This window comes from Scaptodrosophila lebanonensis, unplaced genomic scaffold (genome assembly GCF_003285725.1).
Source record: "Scaptodrosophila lebanonensis strain 11010-0011.00,11010-0021.00 unplaced genomic scaffold, SlebRS2 tig00000053-arrow-pilon, whole genome shotgun sequence".
Classification (NCBI taxonomy): Eukaryota; Metazoa; Arthropoda; class Insecta; order Diptera; family Drosophilidae; genus Scaptodrosophila; species Scaptodrosophila lebanonensis.
In genome coordinates, this window is record NW_022060548.1 from 364,585 (window position 1) to 385,498 (window position 20,914).

The window sequence follows — 20,914 nt, forward strand, 5'->3', positions numbered from 1 at the left end:
CATTGTGCGGTTTTTCGGTAATTTCGATAAATCATTCCCTCTATAAGCACTGTTGACAGTTGCCATTGGTCAGGGAGCCCATAGAACTCTTGGTACATACATGAACCGTGTTTGGACTGTTTGCTCTTAAGGATATTTCGATGACAACCAAAAGGAACATATGCTGCCAACATTTAGTTTCATTTTTCAACGATGCGTTTGGTAGTAATAAGTTGAAGCGTGTATTTGTTCTTAATACAAGTATTATTAATCTTTTAAAAAGGCAACAACCATGCTGCACACAATGTAGTAAACAAAATTAGCTTATACTTAAAATTGTAAGGAAATTTTTGCAAACAATATTTTTGAGTAAATCACAAGAAACTTGTTTAAAAAAAATTAAATATTTTACAAAAAATTTTAGTACTTAGAAAAGATCAATTTAAAAATTATTATCAAGTCATAATTAGATCAAGTAAAATGATCAATTTATAAATGGGCGGAATTCCAATTCTGTTTATGTACTATCAGTACATGTTTTCATTTTATATGTGCCGTATATATACATACAGGGTGCGCCATCTTTTATGTCGGTATGTAAACATTGAATATCTTTGAAAATAAACAACCGATTTTCAAGTATGAGATATTTTTATTTAATTTTGTTCTGTACAATTTCTTGAATTGAGGTTTTCAACACTGGTCTACTCAAGTCAATCGGTTCACTAATGACAAAGTTATTCAATATTTACATACCGACATAAAAGATGGCGCACCCTGTACATACACGTATATATAATTGAAGGAATAAACGCGCTGGGTTCTTAAATTAAATTGGAAAACTGTATGATACAATACCCAATCGAATCTATGAAGTAATTGGTAACAAAGCCGGAACTGCAGACTATTAATTTTGCTTAAAAATATTTAAAGTATAAAATAAAAACATTACAACACACTTTTGTAGCTCGCAAATTAAAAAAATAAAAATTGAATTTAGTGAGAATATAAAGGGAGGCGCTAACCTGATGACGCGCAGTGTATATATGTATATATATGTATGTCTTTTTTAATGACTTCTTGGCATTCCATAAATAGATTCATAATGCTTCTCTCATAAAAGTTCTGCTCCTTGCTGCTGGAAAACTCGGCCAACCAATCTTTGGAGTCCTTCACTAAATGTAAATGTAAATTTCATCATCAAAAATCCTTAGGTACTTATAAATTCATAACTATTTTCATCTTTTTTTTAAGACCCAGGTAGAACAGAAAATGCACAATACATAAATACTCCATACATACTATATGCATTTCTGCATGAATGAAAGTTTTTGAATTTATTTTTTGAAAAGCAAACATGCAAACATGAGAAATTAAGTTTTTAGCTGAGTTCAAGTTAAATCGTGGAAACTTTTTGATGACAACCCATTTATTAAACATTGTACTTTTTTAAAAGAGAGACTGTTTTTATTTTTTTATGGGAAGCTATTTAAATTTTGTTTACTTCAGCAAATTTTCATTCAGCTTTTCTAAATATATAGCTTGTAGACTTTAGGTTTGTGAAAATAAAACTCACAATTGAATAGTTTTATAATTTGGATTTTATTTATTAATTAAAAACATGACAACTTATCTGCAAGACCTCTTAGAAATACATAAAATTTTCATTTAGTTTACACTGGGCTCTCATAAAATGCTTTTCAATTTATTGCGCCTTCGCTTACAAAGTACTACTTAGTTTTAAATTCTAATTTTGATCCATTTGCTCAGATTGTAAATTTTTGGTAGCCATCTTACTTGTATAGTACAACATTTTACGCTACAAATAATTGTTTATAAACAGAAAGTGTTTTGTGTTTTTTTTTTCATTTATAATGTGTGCCTTTTAAAAATCGTTGAATTTGTACTTCTTTTTGTATTAAAACTATTGTCCATTTGCCAAAGATTGTTTTTTTTAGTGAGAAAATCAAAAGGAAAAACAAATGAAAGTTGTATTTTGATAAATTGCATTTATTTATTCAATTGTGTGTTGGTTTTAAATAATTGTCATATTAAATAAGAATAGAACTAAATGTCGAATTAGCGAGCGAATAACGTACAACTAAAATAAAAACTAAATTCTTTAATTCCATATCGATAGCACTACACAATTAATTTGACTTTGGATTGTTCCTGACTTGGCTTGAGTTTTTGGCTTCACTTAAATGTATAATGTAAATAATAATTATAATTATTATTAGGTAGAAGTTGTGCAAATGATGCGCTGACAATACATTTTTATGTATTACAATTTTTTTAAACCTTTTTCAGGGTTCTTGTTCGAAAATGTTGTTTGTTTTGTTTTGATTTGGTTTCTTTCGTTCGTTTTGAGGTTCATCGACAGGCTTAGAAACTAATGAGCAATCATAAAGGAAACTTGCGAGATGCATGGCGAGTAAAGGAGAATGAAGGGGAAAGAAGAAGGGTGGTTGGGGGGTTAGAGGACTTACAACTAAAATTAGTAGTTAGGTTTTTTGGCTTATTTACAATTCTGGACAACAAATAATTGATGATTATGTACAATTCAAGACAACGAGAAAATGATAAAAAATTAACAAAAAATGAAAGAGTCTCGACCGATTTTTACGAGTGAGCATTGCGCGCCATGTGGACGAAGAGTCCAACGGGTCCGTCACACTTCTCGCCACACATGTTGCACTTAAAGACGTCATCGCAGCTGTGGTAGCCCATGTGGATGGTGTAGAGGACCGCGTCCTTGAAGAAGATATCACAATACTTGCACTCGTAGATGGCGCCGGCAGCCGCAGGCGTTCCACTGTTGTTGCTGTTGTTGCTATTGTTGCTGCCCCCGGAGTTGGAGGCGGGCGTTGTTGTTGTGGCAGCTTGATTGCTGGACGAGGTGCTGCTGGATGTGCTGGCATTGGAGCTGTTGCCCGAGGAGGATGCGGTCGAGCTGGCGCTGATATTTGCCTGCTGAGTGGCGCCATTGGTGGGCAACGCATTGCCTGTTTCCATGGACTCATCGGCGGAGGAGGCGCCCGAGCAATGCTCATCGGCCAGCTGTTTGTTGCTGCTGCCCGCAATGGGGGACGAGGCAGTGGGCATTACAGTTGCGGGCGCCTTCAGATGCTCCGGCGACAACGAGGCGGACTTCAATTGCAACAGTGTGTCCAGCTGGAGGACGCGTCCTTTGCGCCTTGAGGCGCTGCTGCTGCTGATCAGTGGCGTATCATCGTCCTTCAGCTTCAAATTCATGGCCACATGTGTGGCAACGGTGGGCGTTTGCTGATCTTCCTCTTTGGTGGGCGTGCCCTGTGACAAGTCCATGGCCGAGTCCACAGACTTACGCTCCAGCTCATCATCATCCTCATGCTCCTCCTCATCGCTGCCAGACGCATGTTGCTGCTGCTGCTGTTGCAGCTGTTCGCGCATGCGTGGCGACAATTGGGCGAGCACGGCCGCTTGCTGCTGGGCAGCCAACATTTGCAAATTGAGATTCCAGTACGGGAAGAAGGCCATGTTGTGATTCTGCTGCAATATCGAGGCCAGGGGCGGCAGCAAATTGGCAGCCGCCTGCTGTTGCTGTTGCTGCTGGTGTTGCTGCAGTTGTTGTTGTTGTTGTTGTTGCTTTTGTTGCTGTTGCTGCTGCTTCTGTAGAAGACTGGGCAGTTCGACGCTGGCGGCGCTCTTCGCTGGTGAAGCTGGCAGCACATTGTTGGCCGTGCTCGTTGCTGCTGCTGTTGTGGGAAATCCTTGGAGTGCTGCCGACAACTGTGAAATGGCAGGTTTTAATTCCGCATGTTGTTGCTGCTGCTGCTGTTGCTGTTGCTGATGATGATGATGGTGCTGATGGGCATTTCCGCGCTTGCTGCTCGAACCGCTTGGGCCCGAGACGGACTTGTTTTTGGGCCCTCGACGCGTGCCATAGACATCAATAACTAGCGAAGGATTTGGAGTGCCATCCTCATCGAGCACCATGCCGGGCTTGTGATTGTATTTGCGCAAATGCAACTTGAATGAATGACAGTACTTGGTGGCATAATCACAATCGGAGCACCGGTACTGATACACCGATGAGTGGGATTTGCGATGCGAGTTCAGCATAGATTTGTTCACACACGTATAACTGCATTTGTCGCACTGGAATGGTTTCTGGTTCTTGTGCTTGCGTATGTGGTACTCCAGATGGTGCTTGAATTCTGTGACAAAAGGACATTTGGAGCACTGCAGGATCTTGTCGGGTTTCATGTGAGTGCGTGTGTGATCCCAAAATGCGACTTTTGTGATGGCCACCACACCGCAGGTCTTGCATTTGTAGTTCTTCATCTTGCCGTGCGAATTATAGATGGGCATGCGGATGGTGTTGTCATCGTCCTCCGATTCGGCCATATACTTCATGTCCTCACTCGAATTTGAAATCAAATCGTGCTCCTTCTCTGGCTCATTGCTGGCCACTGAGGCAGCGGCTCCGCCATTTATTGACTTTGGCGATTTGGGCGGCGTCACATCCATGGGTGGGGTGCTGCGTGGGGTTAATGCGGATTGCAGCTTCTCGGCCACATCCATGGCCACACTGCCCGCTGTTGTTGCTGTCGCGGCAGCTGTTGTCGAGGGCTGCGGACTAGGCGTCTGTTGCTGTCCCGGTCGCATATTTGCATAGAAATGTTGCATCGACAAATTGCTGCCAGGCAGCACGGCATTTGGCAAGCCGGGGGGCGTCAATGGGTTAAAGCCAAGCGCCAAATGATGATGATGTTGTTGTTGCTGCTGTTGAACAGCAGTTTGCTGCGCATGCTGAAAATGTTGCTGATACTGCTGCTGTTGCAGAAACTGTTGCTGCAGCGTGCTGCTGGCCACATTGTTGCTGGCCTCATAAAAATGTTGCAGACTATTGTTGTCATTGTTGCTGGGCGAGGGAGTCAGTGCTGCGGCGGCATTCAATGTATCCATTGGCTGCTGTTGTTGTTGCTGTTGCTGCTGCTGCTTCAGATACTGCTCCAATTGTGTAGCACCCGGTATGGGCGAGGGCAGTGGCGAATTGGGGCTGCTGCTGTCCCCATTGCCAGCAACCAGACCCGGCTCCTGCTTGATGTTCGCAGCAAACATGCTGTTGTACCAAGCGTTGTGCTGCTCGTAATTAACTGCCGTCTGCATGGCCTCCCAACTTTGCATATCGCTGGCAACTCAACTGTTGCTGCTGCAAAGATAATAAAAAATATTATAAAATTAGTAAATATGTCATGGGTTGTATGTAAAGAAGAAAGGAGGAGAACGTGTAAATGTTGCTTAAATATTCTAGATATGAATTAATGTTTGCTAAGAAGAATTGCAGAGAAACTGCACTTCTTTATAAAAATATAATGTTTGTTAAGTACCCTAGAAGTATCCAATTCTAAAAAAATGTTCCTAGGTATTTTAAATTTTTCATTTAAAAATGGCGCAAGCCATTTCTGTGTTTTGTTTGAAAATTTGTAGCAAATATTTTGGAAAATTTTTTGTGAGTGAAACTCCTACAAACAATTCCTTTTTTGTGTCCACTCAAAGCTCTCAAAAACATTCTTTTAAATTATAAAACTGCTTCGAAATCATTATATTCAGGAATTAAAGAAGCTCCTGTTATTGAATTAGCATTTGAGAAGCAGGAATTGACTTTCCCTCGCTGATTTTCAGAGCTCGGCCGTGCGCCTGCGTCGAATTTAATTTCTTTTTGTGCGCTTTCATTTTATTTTTTCGTGCTGGCTGCCTTTTTTTGTTTATTTGTGGCACGTTTTTATTTTGCATTGCCACCCCTAAAGCGACCGAGTGCCTTTGGCAGGGGGTGGTTACCAAAACAATACGAAAAAAATTGCCTTGCCGGGGTGGTTGGGTTTGTATGAAACGATGGATTAGAAGGAGGGTGGCGTGGTGGTTCACTTATCGCTTTTTCACTCAACATGAACACAAAAAATTGAGCACTTTTCAGTTTTTTGTTGTGGTTAAAAAAATGGCTGTTGCATATATAAATCCACTGGCTATATGCTGAGCCACCTACCGTTTATTGTTGTTGTTGCTGCTGTGGTTCGAAATCCAAATTGTTGAAATTGTGTGTCACTCGCTATTTGTTTGCCGCTTAGCTTTTTTGTTTGTTAATACGATTCGTACGCGCACTGTGCGTGTTGCTGCTAAAGAAGCAAATGCGTGACTGAGTTGCAAGTTGCAAGGATCAGCCGCTTATATATTTCGCAGGTAGCGGATTGCGCACGCGCTTAAACGGATTGCTCACGAGGTATGGGTGGAAGTCAGGTACACTCTCCTACTGATCCATTCAAACTGGATTAAAACAAACAACGAGAAATTACGCGTTGGATTTGCATGTGCATTGATCCGTGTTCGCGTTCGCGTCTGTGTCTGGGTCCTTGTTGTCGTCCTGCTCGGGCAGATTTGCGAGCTTAAGCTCCTGAGATTAGAGCACAAAAACTGCCTTGATTAGCGAACAAATTTTCCGGCAGTTTTTGTGGATTAAAGTTTAAGGCGAAATAGCAGCCCAGCCCAGCCGTGCCGTGCCTTGCCGTGTAGAGAGTTTTGCGAGTTTAATAATAAAAAAGAAAAAGGATTTAAGTGAATTACAACAATCATCGAAAGGTTGCTGCTCTACTTAGGTAAGCGAAGGCAATACAGCTGTTTGCTAAATAGCGTCTATTTTGCTGGTTATTTTCCTGATCCTGCCCAGTACTTGGAAGATTAAGCGCTGGTCTTGAATCTCTCGCAAAAAATAAAAGTGTTGTGCGACTTATAGAAATGTGATTGTTTCTCAAGCGAATGTTTTTTAAAACAAAAATGGTTTTGGTGTATTAATTTTTTAAAACGCAGCTACTCTTCATTATGCATGTATTTTTGTTATTGTTTGTTACTCTCTTACTTTTCTATCCAGTTGGTAAGTTGTTTATTTTTTTATATTTCGGACTCTGTTTTAGCATTGAGCAAAAAATTGGTAAATCTGTCTTTAAAGACTAACCGAAATAAAGCTAACGAAATTCTTTAAATAGTTGTCGCCTGTTGCTTAACCTTTTTGTAGTCAGTTGGAATTTGTAATTCAATTCCATCCTTGATTTATTAACAGCTATTTCTAAATCAATCAAACACATTTTTGTTTGCTACAGGCTTACGATAACTTTTCATCAACCTTCGAACTTAATGCCTAATCTCTTTCTCTATTTATAATATCTACATAAATTTTGAAATATTTGAATTGAAAATAGTAATTCTTTAATGTTTTTTTTGTCTGCACTTCTAGTCGTAGTTGTGTGCCTTTAGCTTTGATTGCAATTAAATTGTAATGCCCCTTGCTTTGTCTTTCATGGCATTGCTGCAATGTTTTATAAACATTAAATAGCAACTGGCCATTAAAATAAACAACAAGTAGCTTTGCAGCCAACACCAATATATACGTGTATATATACATATGTATAGTGTGTATATATTTTACTATATAGGCATGTAAATATGTATGCACGAGTAGAAGGGGTGAAAAAGAGCATTGCAACGAAACTAAAACTGCAAATATAAATAATTTTTTATAATGCACAAAGCACGATTTGGCGTTGCCTGCAATTTTGCCTTTTTATATTTCACCGATTTTTCAACAAAAACATTTTTTTCCTTGCTGTTCTTTCTCTTCTGTTCTGCGCATTTTGCCACAGCACAGAATTTTCCATTTTTCCATTTTCGCATTTTCACATTTTCACTTGCGAATGCATGCATAAGTATTTTTACGTGCAGGCGTAGCTGGGGGTGGCACGTGGGGGGACGGGTGCGTGAGGCGGGCTGACGGGCAAACGACTAGCACATGTTTAGTTTACTTTTCAGTTTTGGCTGCGCCCCCTCGCTCTGCCCCTCTCCTTTACAGGCAGAACAGGCAACAGCACAGCCGGCGTAATATTAATTTTACACTTGGCCTTTAGTTTTGGCCATATTTTGTTGCTGACTGGCTGTAGCTGTTGTTGTTGCTATGTGTGGCGTGTCAAAAACAACAAAAAATAGGAAGGAAAAAAGAAGCAATCATGATGCAGACAAAAAACTTGCCAAGCAAAAAGTTGCCTTTACTTCCATTTCATTGCACATTCATCGCACAGAGATGGGTCTATGCGTATGCGTGTGTGTGCGGTTTTTTATACCCAGTAGGAATTTAAGGGACGGCATTAATAAGAAAACCTTGCTCGATTTGTTAAATTAAAAAAGCAAAGTAACAAAGATGTTGATGTATGAAATATATTCAAATATCATAATAAATTCTAGAAAATATAATTAATATATCAAAACTTACAAAAAACCAATGATTTTTTGTAAAAACTTAACCTTTTTGTGAAATGTAACAATAAGAAAATTATGAAAACATAACAATGTGACAGAGAATGCTTAAATTTTCTTTCCGAGGTAGCTAGTTAATATTAATTATACATGGTTTCCATTACAGTTCATACAAATAAATCATATCATATAAGAATTTATAAATAATATACAAATTTAAAATAAAACGTAGAGCCTATATTTCATTAATCGTATTTAAAATAACTTTGATTGGACTTTGAATATTGAATCTAAATAAATTCAAAACCATGATAATAACTGTCTGTAATTTCCAAAAACACCTTCCCTAGTCTTTACATGCTCTAATATTGTATTGTTGCAAACTTAAGAGTCCTACTGGGAATACATATATAGTAGAAATATATTTGTAAGTGCGCAGCTTTGTTTTATCTGACACCGCCATATAACAAGCCAATTAATTTGGCTTTAAAAATACCGCTAGCTAAATTAAATAAATATGCTAAATTTACAGACACACACACAAATGTATCTAATACTTACATGTATATGTACATATGTATTTACAGCATCTATGTAATATAGAGAAATGCATTTGTCGTGCGCAACGAAAACGGTTCCTGTACCATCAATTATGCATAAGTAGTGCAGATATTTTAGATGCCAGCTACTGACGTTTTGCGTTTTTAATAATATTTACTTAAAAGCTCAAACACAATTGGCCACAAATTTTTGTGCCTCACGCCTTTGGACGTGCAATTTTTCAGCAAAAGAAAGAACAACAACAACAATAAAATTCGTAACAAGAAGAAAAAAATAACAAATAAATTGCCACTAAATGCGCAACAACTTTTTGGCAATTCGAAAATTGCGGAAAATTTATTAAAATGTAACTCTTGGAAGGTGCCACAAATTGTATCAAAAATATGTCTAATCTGGATGAAAGATCGGTGAAAGTTTATAAGTTTTGTAAAATGTACAACACCTCCAAGCTCTGACTAAAAATCTGTGAAATAATATATATTTTAATTTAGTTTAATTAGCTATAAATTTAATATAATATAAATAAACTATTATATCAATCAATTTTTTATTGATCTGAAGACCATCAGTTTCTGATTTAATTTAAATCCGAAAATTCCGTCTAATGCTACAAATTTGTCTTTTTTATAAAAGTAATACTTTATAAAGCAAAAACCTTTTTTTTAACTCTTTAAAGACTCCTGAAACATTAAAGAAAGAGCACGCCATAAAGAATGCCCTTAAAAATAGATTTGCTTGTTTTTAAATATTAGCTCGAATTATGAGCATATTACATGTTAAGAAGACTAGAAAAGATACAATTTTTATAAACCAATTTCCACTAAAATGGAACGTTAGAACGTTCTCTAGATTCTCTATTTTCTAGTTGTTCAATCTTTTGTAACTCTATTACGTAACATGCATAGTTATAATAAAACAGACTCTTCATTTGATTTAGATAAAAAGTATTAATAACCACACAACAATATCAAGCACTCATATGGAAAAAGAAATCACTTTGATTACAGATATGATACTCAATGTTATAATTACAAAAGTCACAGAAAAAATCTCAAAAAGTTGATTGGGATTGAAATTAAAATGTATAGTGATGGGGCTTAAGAAACAATAATACCAAGCTCAGATTTGTTTGAGATTACATTTCTAGGTGTTACAATATGCATTAGAAGAAATATTGGGGTAGTTCATCTGTAGAATGCAACTTGACAAGAAAGCCCCATTACGTTTTGGCATCGCCTATCGCATTCTTGCGCTGATCTTTTGTCAAGAGGCATATTTAGAACTGTCGTTTGCAATAATCCCCAAACAGTTACACGGCTACAGCCAACTCTCTATCTATCCTATCCTATCTATCTATCTATCTATCTGTCTCTATAGTATACCTTCTAGCTGGCTGCAACGGCGACAAATGACAAATCAACGAAACTGACAATCATTTTACATTTTTATGCAACGATGACACACGGCAGCAATAACAAACAACAAGAACAAAAACAAAAACAACAGCAATGAAATGGCTGCCAAAAAATACATGTTTAAAAAAATATAAAGAAATCATTTTAAAAATAAATGCACAATGTACAAAAATATAATATTTAATGCATTTGGCAGCTTCGCCGACTTTGCCGTCGCACTTGCCATTAAAAAATTGCAACGTTGACTTTGAATTATAGTTGCATGTCTAAATTTAAATTATTACAATAAAACAAAAAACAAAACAACATCATGATGCGAATGAAGAAAGGCTGCTAAAAAGCCAAAGACGTGTAACAGCAACAACAACATGTGAGTCGACATGTAAACAAATAAAATTAGCTGGCAGGCTGTCTTGCAGTTTCCACAGCCCCCCCCACAGCCCGGACACCCAAAGCTTATAATGATGTTGAAGATCATTATGTTCATAATGATGATTACGATGATTATGGTGTGCGGCAAAAAACAAGATCACCAAGATCGGCTAAAAGCCAGAAAGATTTCTGAAATATTGTTTTAGAATTTCTTTCTGTTGCATTTTTAGCAAATGTGTGTGCCTGTGTGTGAATGTGTTGGTGTGTGTGTGAATGTGTTGGAGTGTGTGTAAGGTTAGCTAGAAAAAGCAGCACTCAGCAACTAAATAAACAGAGGCAAAAAAAAGAAGCCGATAATGACGAAAGTAGCATGCCCTTTAGAAGTTTGTTTCTGAAAGAAGTATGCGAATAAATATCTATGGTGTAAAAAGTGATGTAAGATGCGCTTTTAGGACACTTGTTTCTGTAAATTGTACCATAAAACATCAACATTAACTTATATTCTAAAGAATGAGATATAATGACGAAAATAGCAAGCCCTTTAAAAGGAAATCTTGAATGGGTACAATATTTAGCTGATTTAGGTAAAAAATGGTTTCACAAATCTTTCCAAAACAAAACTATATTTTAAATGTACAGGCAATGACGAAAACTGTCAGAAATTGAAAAGTTTACTTTTGAAATGTAGTCTTAAATGATTGAATTTGTGTTAGAAAAAATGAATATTACACTTTAGCATTCATTCTGTGACTTTATTATAAAATTATATCTGAAAAGAGTTGGTGATGGCTTCCTTCGATCAACCTAACATAACTAGATAAGCGAAAGATTTTTTAAACGTAAAATATTTTACATATTTCCTTCCTGATATCAATTATGGGATCTTATAAAATTTGAGAGGAATAATCGAGTTATATCAATTTCATAATTTATGCAATTGCTTTAGAATAGGATTGGCTAATTCTTTTTACAAGTATATTTAAGAAACCAAATTCATAAAATTAAGGTCCAAAGAAGAATCTATGCAGATTGAGGATTCTTTTAGCTCTCAAAACTAAATGAAATAGTAACGAATATTCTCTCCATATACAGATAAGATAGTAATTATTTATCAAGCAAAATGATTTAATGGAATTACAAAAAGATTAAGAATAATCCTAGCACCCAAAAACAATTCATTAACGTACTATATAATCAGTTTAACACACCGATGCCTCAACAATTTGCCATTTGCGCTTTACATAAAGCAATATATACACATATGTATGTACATACATTTGTGCGGTTCTAAGTATGTGTAGTATACGTGTGTATGTACATATAATTATGCACTTTATATCTTTGTTTATTTGTTTATGCAAAAGTGCAGTGCAGTTGTGTGTTGTGCTACCTGCGGTTGCTTTTTTAATTTATTTGCCTTAGACACAAAAATATTTGAAGGTTAAATACATACGTACATTCATACATACTTACATATATACGTATGTATATAAGTATGTATGTTTGTACACGTAGCGGTCGAAAGCCAAAAACCAGAATGGCCCAAAACAATAATTCTTGTTTACAACTAATTTGCAGTTACTTATTATTAAATGGAAAATATTATTTACATACCTTTTAAACAAAAAGGAGATCTTTTCCTATGTGCTGTTGCGGTTAGCACTGCTTTCGATTTAGCTGTGCTGCTTTATACTCGGCTGCGTTACCGTTAGATTACAAAAAAGTGCGTGCGAGGCAAAAAGCGCGCTCACTCCTCCCACACACACACAAACAAGCACACGCACGCACAGACTACTCGACGGCGGCGGGCAACCGGGCAAAGCTTTGTGTGCGTGTGTTGTTGCTGCTCCTTTTTTGTCGTCGTCGTTTTCGTTTTTGTCTATTTTTTTGCGTTTGCTTTTTAGTTTATTTTGTTGGGCGCAAACTTCGCGCATGTGCGGGATGAAAAAAAGTGTATTTCGACAAGTGTGTACTTTTTATTTTAATATTTGTTGTTTTTTTACACAAACATCAGACGATATATACGATTTGTTTTTGAAGCGTTTGTTTTTTAAGGAATTATTTTTGAATTTTTTTTTTGTGTGGGTTGCTCTCGTGTTGCCGACTCTAAAACGCACGTCCTTTTTTGCTGTTTGCTCGACTGCGCCAATTATGACCGACGTTCGACGTTTTCAACGCACTGAGCACGACTGACATCAAATTCATGCTCAACAGCTCTAGTCATAGCTAAAAATCTGTACAAAAAAGCACTCAAAATGTAGCAAAGGAAACAAATATCAAAACCACTCAAAATGGAGCAAAAGAAGGAAATGTCAAAACTCACGCACAGCATCAGCAGAGTTGCAGAGAATTGCTGAGCATTTCAGAGCAAAGCAACAAAGATGCCTCTTCGCTCAATTACAGTACTCAACGAGGGTGGACGTAGCACGCTCAGTTTTGAGCTCAAATGTGCGCGCAGATGTGCTCAAAGTGAAATTGTAATGTTCAACAAAAAGTGCATACTAAATTTGCCGGCAAAAAAAAAGAAAAAAACTCATGCAGCGCCAATATACACACAATTTGGCGCCCGAAAATTTGAGCTTTGTCACATATCAAGCGTGTATCTTTAAGTGCAGGTAAAGCAATGAATGTACAATACATACATACATACATACATACACATGTGCATATGTATGTATTTGGATGATGCTGTATATATGTAAATATGCATGTGTTTTAGTTAGTGGCGAGGTCTAGGAGTTTCCCCTTCTGCTCTCACGCTTTTCGTGCACATCAGTTTGGATGTTGCACGTTGTTGCATTTGCAGCTGCCTAGTGCCTGCGTCCTGTCGTCCTGCATTTGACGGTTGCCACGTCCACTCTTCTCACTGCAAAATGTTGCAACGCTTTTTTGGCAAATTCGGTTTAATATTGATTATTGATTTTTGGCTCGTTGTGCGTTGTTGCTGACCGTTGGTGGCTGAGAATGCAACTTTTGTGCGCCTCACGCTGAGTTGGTCAAATTTTTAAACACTTACTGTTTAGGCTGAGTGTGAAGCGGCATAAATGAGCTTTTGGGCCACATTGTGTGAGCGGACAGCAATAGACTTGTTGTTTTCCTGCTCACAATACATGAATACATACTTGTACGTAGTTTTAGATAAAGACATGTAAATACATATGTACATGGTAATTGGCAAATATTTTGTGGACAATATAATTAGTGTTTTACTTTTCTAATGTGCGTTTTATGGGATTATTGGGGGCTTTCATTTTTAAAAGCATTCCTTAAATTCATCTACTATAGGAATACCACATATTTTCATTTTTTTATTTTTGAAGAATATAAAAACTATGCGAATTTAATAGATTAGATGAAAAATCTTCCCTTAATCAGTTAAAAAGTCTAATATTTCAAACAAAATAACAATCTTTTAATAACTGAATAACTGGCAATTTTTATATACATTTTTTTGTTCTCTCTCTGTCTCATTGGATAAAAGGCTGGCAGTCAATGTACAGAATCAGAACAAAATTTAGAATGATTTAGAAAAAAGAGAAAATATTGTGCACAGAAAAGTAATATTTGCAAAACAAACTATTGCAAAAATATGCAAACAATATGCAGTTAAAAGCAAATAACACGAGTTATTCACACACAGGAGGCGAGGGAGCGGGCCAGCAGCCTGCAGTGGTCTGGGCCTGGCCGGCATACTGGGAATATACTTACTATGTAAGTCTCAGCAGGTAGCTGGACTTGGGCAGGCGCATCATTGAAGTCGCTGTCGTCGTCAACCGGATTAGAAAACTGCAACCGGACTTAAGCGCGCAGTGCGGACTTAACAACCGCTAAAAGGATTAAAGGCGGGCAGCTACCTGTGCCGCGCCCCGTGTCCTGCGTTCATTAATCCCGCGCATCCGTGGAAACAGAGACGCGAGGTGGAATGGAAAGGGAAACTAGAGCAGCGTTTTGCATAGATTTAAAAGTGATTTAAAAGTCCAAGCCCAAGCCGAAATATATAATCCAATATTACGCGAATGCCAGGATCAGTTGATCCTCGCGCTGCTGATCCCCTAGAGCTGGCCATGATTAGCGCACGTTGATCGCCCGATTAGCGCTGCTTAAGCGGGCGGGTGTGCGTCTCAACTCAAAGAGTGGGAGTATCAGTCCTCGGCCATTATGTAAAGTTGTGACAAAACAAATGTCTTAAGCCGAATCAATGCCGAGACATGTTGGCACATGTCCGAGGGATCAAGATCGAGGATCACGCGTCACGCTTGACCTTTTAATTGAGTGATGGCGATTGATCTACACAAACATCATCATGATCATCCATTTTTGGCTAATTGCCAGACACATGCCCTATACATACAGAATATACTCGTATATATGGAGGGTGAGTGATATGCAAATCCTTCGGCCGTGCCGTGCTACTTAACCTCAACCTATTGCCTGCTGTTGACTCACAGAATCGTCCTGAAGATCTTGTCTTGAGTTTGTCTTCTTTTGTTGCTGCTATGATGGTTGTTCTTGCTGTTGTTGTTGTTGCTTTTGTTGTTGTTGGACTGCATATGCAAATGTGCAACGAGGCGCATAGGGGCGGCTTTGAGTCCTTGTGGCAGACTTATGTGGTTGACCGAGCTTGCCTTTTGGACCCTCGCCAGTTGCTTGCTCATTAGTTTTGTTTTCATTTGGCGCACTCCGAGACCGACGGCCTCACAATCAGTTGAGATATCACCTTGAGTTTCTAAGCTGATTTCACGCTGAGGATGATTTGCTTTTTCTATTTTTCTTTGCTTCCCCGCACTTCTTTTGCTCTTTGATCTTAAGTGCAAATTGATTTTGGATAGTTTTTTTCAACGCTACTGTAGTGCTAATTGAGTAATGCTTTTTGTACGAATAAGGATTTCAGACAAAAAAGAATATAATAATAATTCTGTTTTGGGCAATCTGTCTTCAGGACTAAGATTAGAGTTAACATGCAAAGGGAATTACTTAGAAGTGTTCCATCATTATTTTTAAGACAATACGAATAGAGTAGGAGAAGTTTCAGACTCCAGAGCGCATTCTGGATAAGGTTTACTTTTTAAATAATATAAGGACGGGGCTGTCCAAGGAGCTACAAAGAAGTTCTGAGCTAGATCTCAAATAGATCTATAAATTTTTTATAATTTATATATATATATATATTTATAATAATGTGTTATGGCAGATAATATTTTATATTATTTTGATTTCCTGCATTGGTGTTATTTTTGCTGTTTCAGCTTATAAGGCCTATTATACTATATTATCTATTTTGACAGAACACACAGATAAGTTATAACAAATATAATACATACTCTATATTGACAGTAGTTTGTGTTCGTCTGTCTGTATCGCGGTGGACCCTTGATCTAGAAGAGTATACGAGATAGGGACACAAATTTGTCATAATCCGCTAATGCTTATGTGGATGAAGTTTATTTAAGAGCTAGATATCCTTACTGGAACAAGGCTCGGAATGATCTGAATAATTTAAACATTATCAACATAAAATTAAAGAAATGTTTGGTTCCGTTCATGTTTAAATTCAGTAATTTTGTCAATTTTATTCAATCTAAAACAATATGCTGGCAAATAAATTGCTGCTGTACGAGGTATTTGTAAAGCCGAGGCTGATTACGAACGCATCCTACTTCGATACGCGTTTATACACAAGGACTTTGGCATAGCAACGACCTATGAAACCATACAACTTTTTGCTGATCGACATGTCCAAATGATCTCGAAGCATCTTAGCCATTAAGCTGCCCGACAAAAGTCAGTACCAAAGACGTTTAGATTCAACAGCCAGTATTGAAATCTCTCCCTACCAGAATGCAGATACGTGTATGTTGCTTGACATTGTTTCTTTTCGTTTTACGAGTTGCATACAGTTGGATATTATTTTAGCTTGGATAGGTTTTATTTTTCTAGCTCAAAAGCTTTTTTTGAGTAAGCAATCAAAATAATCCTTGTTCAACAGTTTTTGGCGAGACTGTTTAAACTTTGTTTATACATAGAATCTAGAGTGGAGCCCCACAGAAAACTTTTGCATCAGGAATTATTCATGAGTAGTGCAACTCTTTTAACTCGAATCCTGCTTGCAATAGATACATACATACATATTTATAAGCAAAATACATACATATTATTCAAACATACATACACAAACACACAGAGCAGAAATGCAAATAGCATCATAGGCCGGCGAATGCGACAATACCCGTAAATCAAAAGCCAAAGAAAACTCGCGACGTTACGCCCACAAGGCAAGAATTTCGGCTGAAACGAGCGTAAATCCTTTTTTAGCACGAAAAACCGAAGGATTAAAAAAGGAAACTAGAGCAGAGACAATCGTAAAAGCAGCGACGGCGACAACTGAACAACGGAATAACAAACACAGCAGGAACAGTGCAAGGATATGGATTTTGGGCGAGTGGCCATAGTTGCTCTAATTTTCATTGTCTCCTTTAATGGTTACGCAGTAAAAGTAGCTGAGAGCGACAAAAGCGTGAAGGACAACTCGCATAACGTCCTGCGACAATTGCCGCTATGTTTGGCCAAAAATTTGGTCGATGGGTTGTTGGCTGGCTTGCTGGCTGGCTGGCTGGTTGCTTCGACTTTTATTGCCACATAGTTTGCATGCCACGTTGCAGGTAATGGACAGACACACAGAGTCTGGTTTGGCTATGGCTTGACAATGAAAATCAGTGGAAAATCACGCGTTTTGTAAACTAAATAACAGCCAGAAAGTCTTAGCTACCAGAGGTTTCGAAAATGTTGAACTCATTAGAAAGAAGCTCGCTCTACATACGATTCCTCCTCTCCCTCCCTTCCGTCAGTCCCGCTCCCTATTTAGTCCATAAACTGCACAAGGACTCATCTGGTGGCACAAAATCCCACTTCCGCGTAAAGCGCAGTGCATTTTTTAGCCAACCATAAAACATTTAGTTTTTTATGGCCGACTCAGCAGGTACCGATCGCTCGAACGCACAATTCCTTCCTGGTCTCGGCTGCTGTTTTTTGTCTCCGAACCCTTTAACCCTTTCGCACCATTAACAAAATACCTCAGGCTCTTTTCCTCTCCCTCCATCTCTCTTGTGCTCACAGTCTATGTCCTTGAACCGCATGCAAATTTCGAAGGAAACCTCTCTGCACGTTTTTTGTTTTGTTTCCAACTAATGGTTCGTGCTTTATTTTCTTTATGGTGTCTCGATTGTGTTTTTTATGAGGGGCTCATTGTTTTGCGTTTAGATGGCGGCACTTCCTTAACCCTTTGGTGAAAGTTGTGGGTCGGCTTGAAGAAGGGGTTAAGTGCAATTTTTAGTTTATGATTTGAGTTTGGAAGAATTCCTAGAACTGCATTTGGTCATTAGTGTAAAAGGAAAAGGGTTAAGATGAGTTGAAGTTGAGTTTATAGGCGAAATGCATTTTTTTTTTGAAGACATAATGAGTGAGGGTTTTGGTACAGTTGTGTGAGTGCAAAAAAGTTTAAGCATTTATCAGTTGTATTCGATATTCGAATATATATTCGCCACATAACAAGCAAGCTTACAAAATTAGGTGTTTCGTTGAAAGAATAAATAAACAGATAGTGCGTACAGAGTATTCAGAACACCAATCATCCGTATGGTTTACAGATTTGCAATAAACTTCTAAAAAGATTCTTAATTTTGGTACAAAATTTGTTCCTGTGGCAGCTATAAAATATAGTCTATCGATTTAGATGAACCTTAAGAAAATGAACCTTATAATTAGCGGATTTTCTTAGTGTATGCTCATAACAAATATCCTACAATTCTATCTAACAGTTAACTAGAATTAATTTTCCTCTACTTGCTATTTTTTTAGTTTGTTAGTTCTATAATGCCTCTTACCACATATGGCTTGTGAATCGGGTCATAGCTGGCCAAATGGCAAATAAAATTCCCCCTCCGTCATGGAGGCATTAATAGACGTTGTTGTACAGTTTTTAAGCTTTCTTATCTATTATGTTGAAATTATAATGTAATATTATTACATATGTTTATTTGAATTTATAATATTATTAGAAAATATATATCATAGTTTTTGTAATATATCTATATCGACAGCACTATTTGTTGATTTATTAAATAAAATCCGCAAATGAAGCTATATATTTTTAATTTATAATAAACTTGCTGTGCACACGGATGAGAAACATTAAAATTTCACGATCTAGCTGTTATGGTCTGAAAGCTCTCGGTGCTCATAGAGACAGATATAGTAGTTGGACGGATAGACATATTCTTTTCGTTTCGCCTCGTCATTCTGAAGTTACAAATATGTATGAATCTATAACATGGGATCTGGCAAGTTCCCTTCTGTCTGTTTTACTTTTATCGTTACTTTTATCGTTTAAGCTTATAAATATGTCAAGTTATCTGCGAATTTACTGACAGCTATCATAATATTAATCAGTGCATAAGAGATCTTGGGATCAAGAACATTAGTATTCTTTTTTAAAAATAATTGTGAATAGGTTTGAATGGACTGTACAGTAAAGAATCCTGAGCCCTTTGAGTGTAGAATATAATTATCAACGAGTACAGATACCGCATATCCTTTTCACGATTTCTTGTAAAATAAGTTTCATATTTTAATTAAGTGAACAGTTTTGTTGCTTGCTTTGATGTAAAACGTAGAATATGAGCTAAAATCCTTGAAAGCCTTCATGCATATTAGACTACTTTCACTTTCACAAGGACCCTGTTCGTTGCTCGTTTGTGTCATCTGTCAAGGACCCTGGCCAGCAATTATGAGCCATCGAGTCCATGTGATGACCATTGGTTAACATTCGTAATGCGTCGCTAAGTCGCATTAGAAATCCAAATGCATTTCAACAATACGAGTAACGATCAAAATGGAATTCAAATGCATGCGAGTAACTGCGAGTATAAATGCCGGACCATGGATTTCACAAATCCCGGGCTTAGGCAATTGGCACAATCGACGCAATGTGTATGTGTGCGTGTGTGGCTGAAAAGTAAGCGCCAAAATATTATATACTCGTAGTATGTAAACCACCCCGATCTCAACTGTTCCTTCTATCTCCCAACTAATCAAGCTAAAAATCGAAATCGGAATGGGAGCGGGAATCGCCTTTCGTGCTGGCCACGTAACACATAACAGATTTTCACACTTTCGTTGGTGACCCCTGCGGGGCTGACCGGCGACGGCGACGGCGACTGCGGCAGCGACGGTGGTTGGGCAGCGGCGATTGGTCACCGCCGCCGCCGTCTCCTGATGATCCCTGACCCCTTGTCAGCGTTGCTGCAAAAGGTTAAAATTAATGCGAAAATGTGTCACGCAGCAATTGCATGAAACAAACAGCAACAACAACAACAAAAAACACACATTTTCGGGGTCACACATAAGATGGAATATTTGTGCCTCAAGGAGACGCAGAGGCCACAGGGCATAGGGGTTGGATCATGGGCCATGGGTTAGGGGTTAGGGGTTGCGCGGCAATTTTTAATTTATTACAGCGCAAACAAAATTCCTGCTCTACATTCGTTTGAATGGAAAAAAAGGATTTTTGCAACATTTTTCATTACTTTGGACTGCATTTTATGAATTTTCTAACGGGCGGGTCGCACACTTTTAATTGACCATTGGCCATTGAGGGTGACCCTACGTTCGGCTTGACCTTTTTTCCTCGTCTTGATTTAAATTTTTGCACATTTAAATAATTGTTCATGGCCGCTGTCAATATCCCGCAATGGTCAAACGCCGAAATGGTCAGAGTCTCGAAATACTGCACTCTTTGTTCGCATATTGTTTTCATTGCACAAATGCCATTTAATTGTTGACCTATTCACGTATGGGTTTAATGCTTCAGACACGAAAGTAACGTATTTTTCGGTCCAACAGCTGCCTCTAGAACTCTCATATTCCTTGTGGCGTTAAAGTGTCCCACTGAAATGAGGAAACTTCTCAGCAAAATATGTATGCAATTAGCTGAGGACCAGGTGTGGGCCTTGTGGGGAATATTGGAGCAGTAGTTCCATGTTTTTCAGTGTGCTGGATAAGAATAAGGGATAAGGGTTGGCATGATCTCTGAACAGAAGGAAACTGTGCAGTAGAGTTCTGCAAGGACTAACATTTCTGCAGCGAGCAGGCTATCCAGCCAGCCCCAGGACAGCGTTCCTATCTAAAACACCAGCTTGCCTCTAGTCGGGTCAGTAGTTGTCAGTGGACACTTAATTTGTTGGCCCACTTTTCACTTAGGTCAAGAGCCTTCACCTGATTCTTTTTAAGAAACTTTTCCAAAACAA

General features: G+C 37.9%; 1 protein-coding gene across 1 annotated transcript; it reads right to left on the reverse strand.

Moving 5' to 3' along the window:
- Positions 1-2,009: 2,009 nt before the first annotated feature.
- On the reverse strand, positions 2,010-12,770 carry LOC115624026 (protein hunchback). Its single transcript, XM_030518603.1, has 2 exons — positions 12,228-12,770; positions 2,010-5,176 (listed from the first exon to the last, which is right to left on the reverse strand). The coding sequence occupies exon 2, from the start codon at positions 5,149-5,151 to the stop codon at positions 2,602-2,604; it is 2,550 nt and encodes an 849-aa protein (XP_030374463.1). The 5' UTR covers positions 5,152-5,176; positions 12,228-12,770; the 3' UTR covers positions 2,010-2,601.
- Positions 12,771-20,914: the final 8,144 nt, after the last annotated feature.

What these genes read in the sequence shown, in the direction of transcription:
- LOC115624026 (XM_030518603.1), bottom strand. Translation starts at nt 5,151, where the DNA reads ATGCAAAGTTGGGAGGCCATGCAGACGGCAGTTAATTACGAGCAGCAC.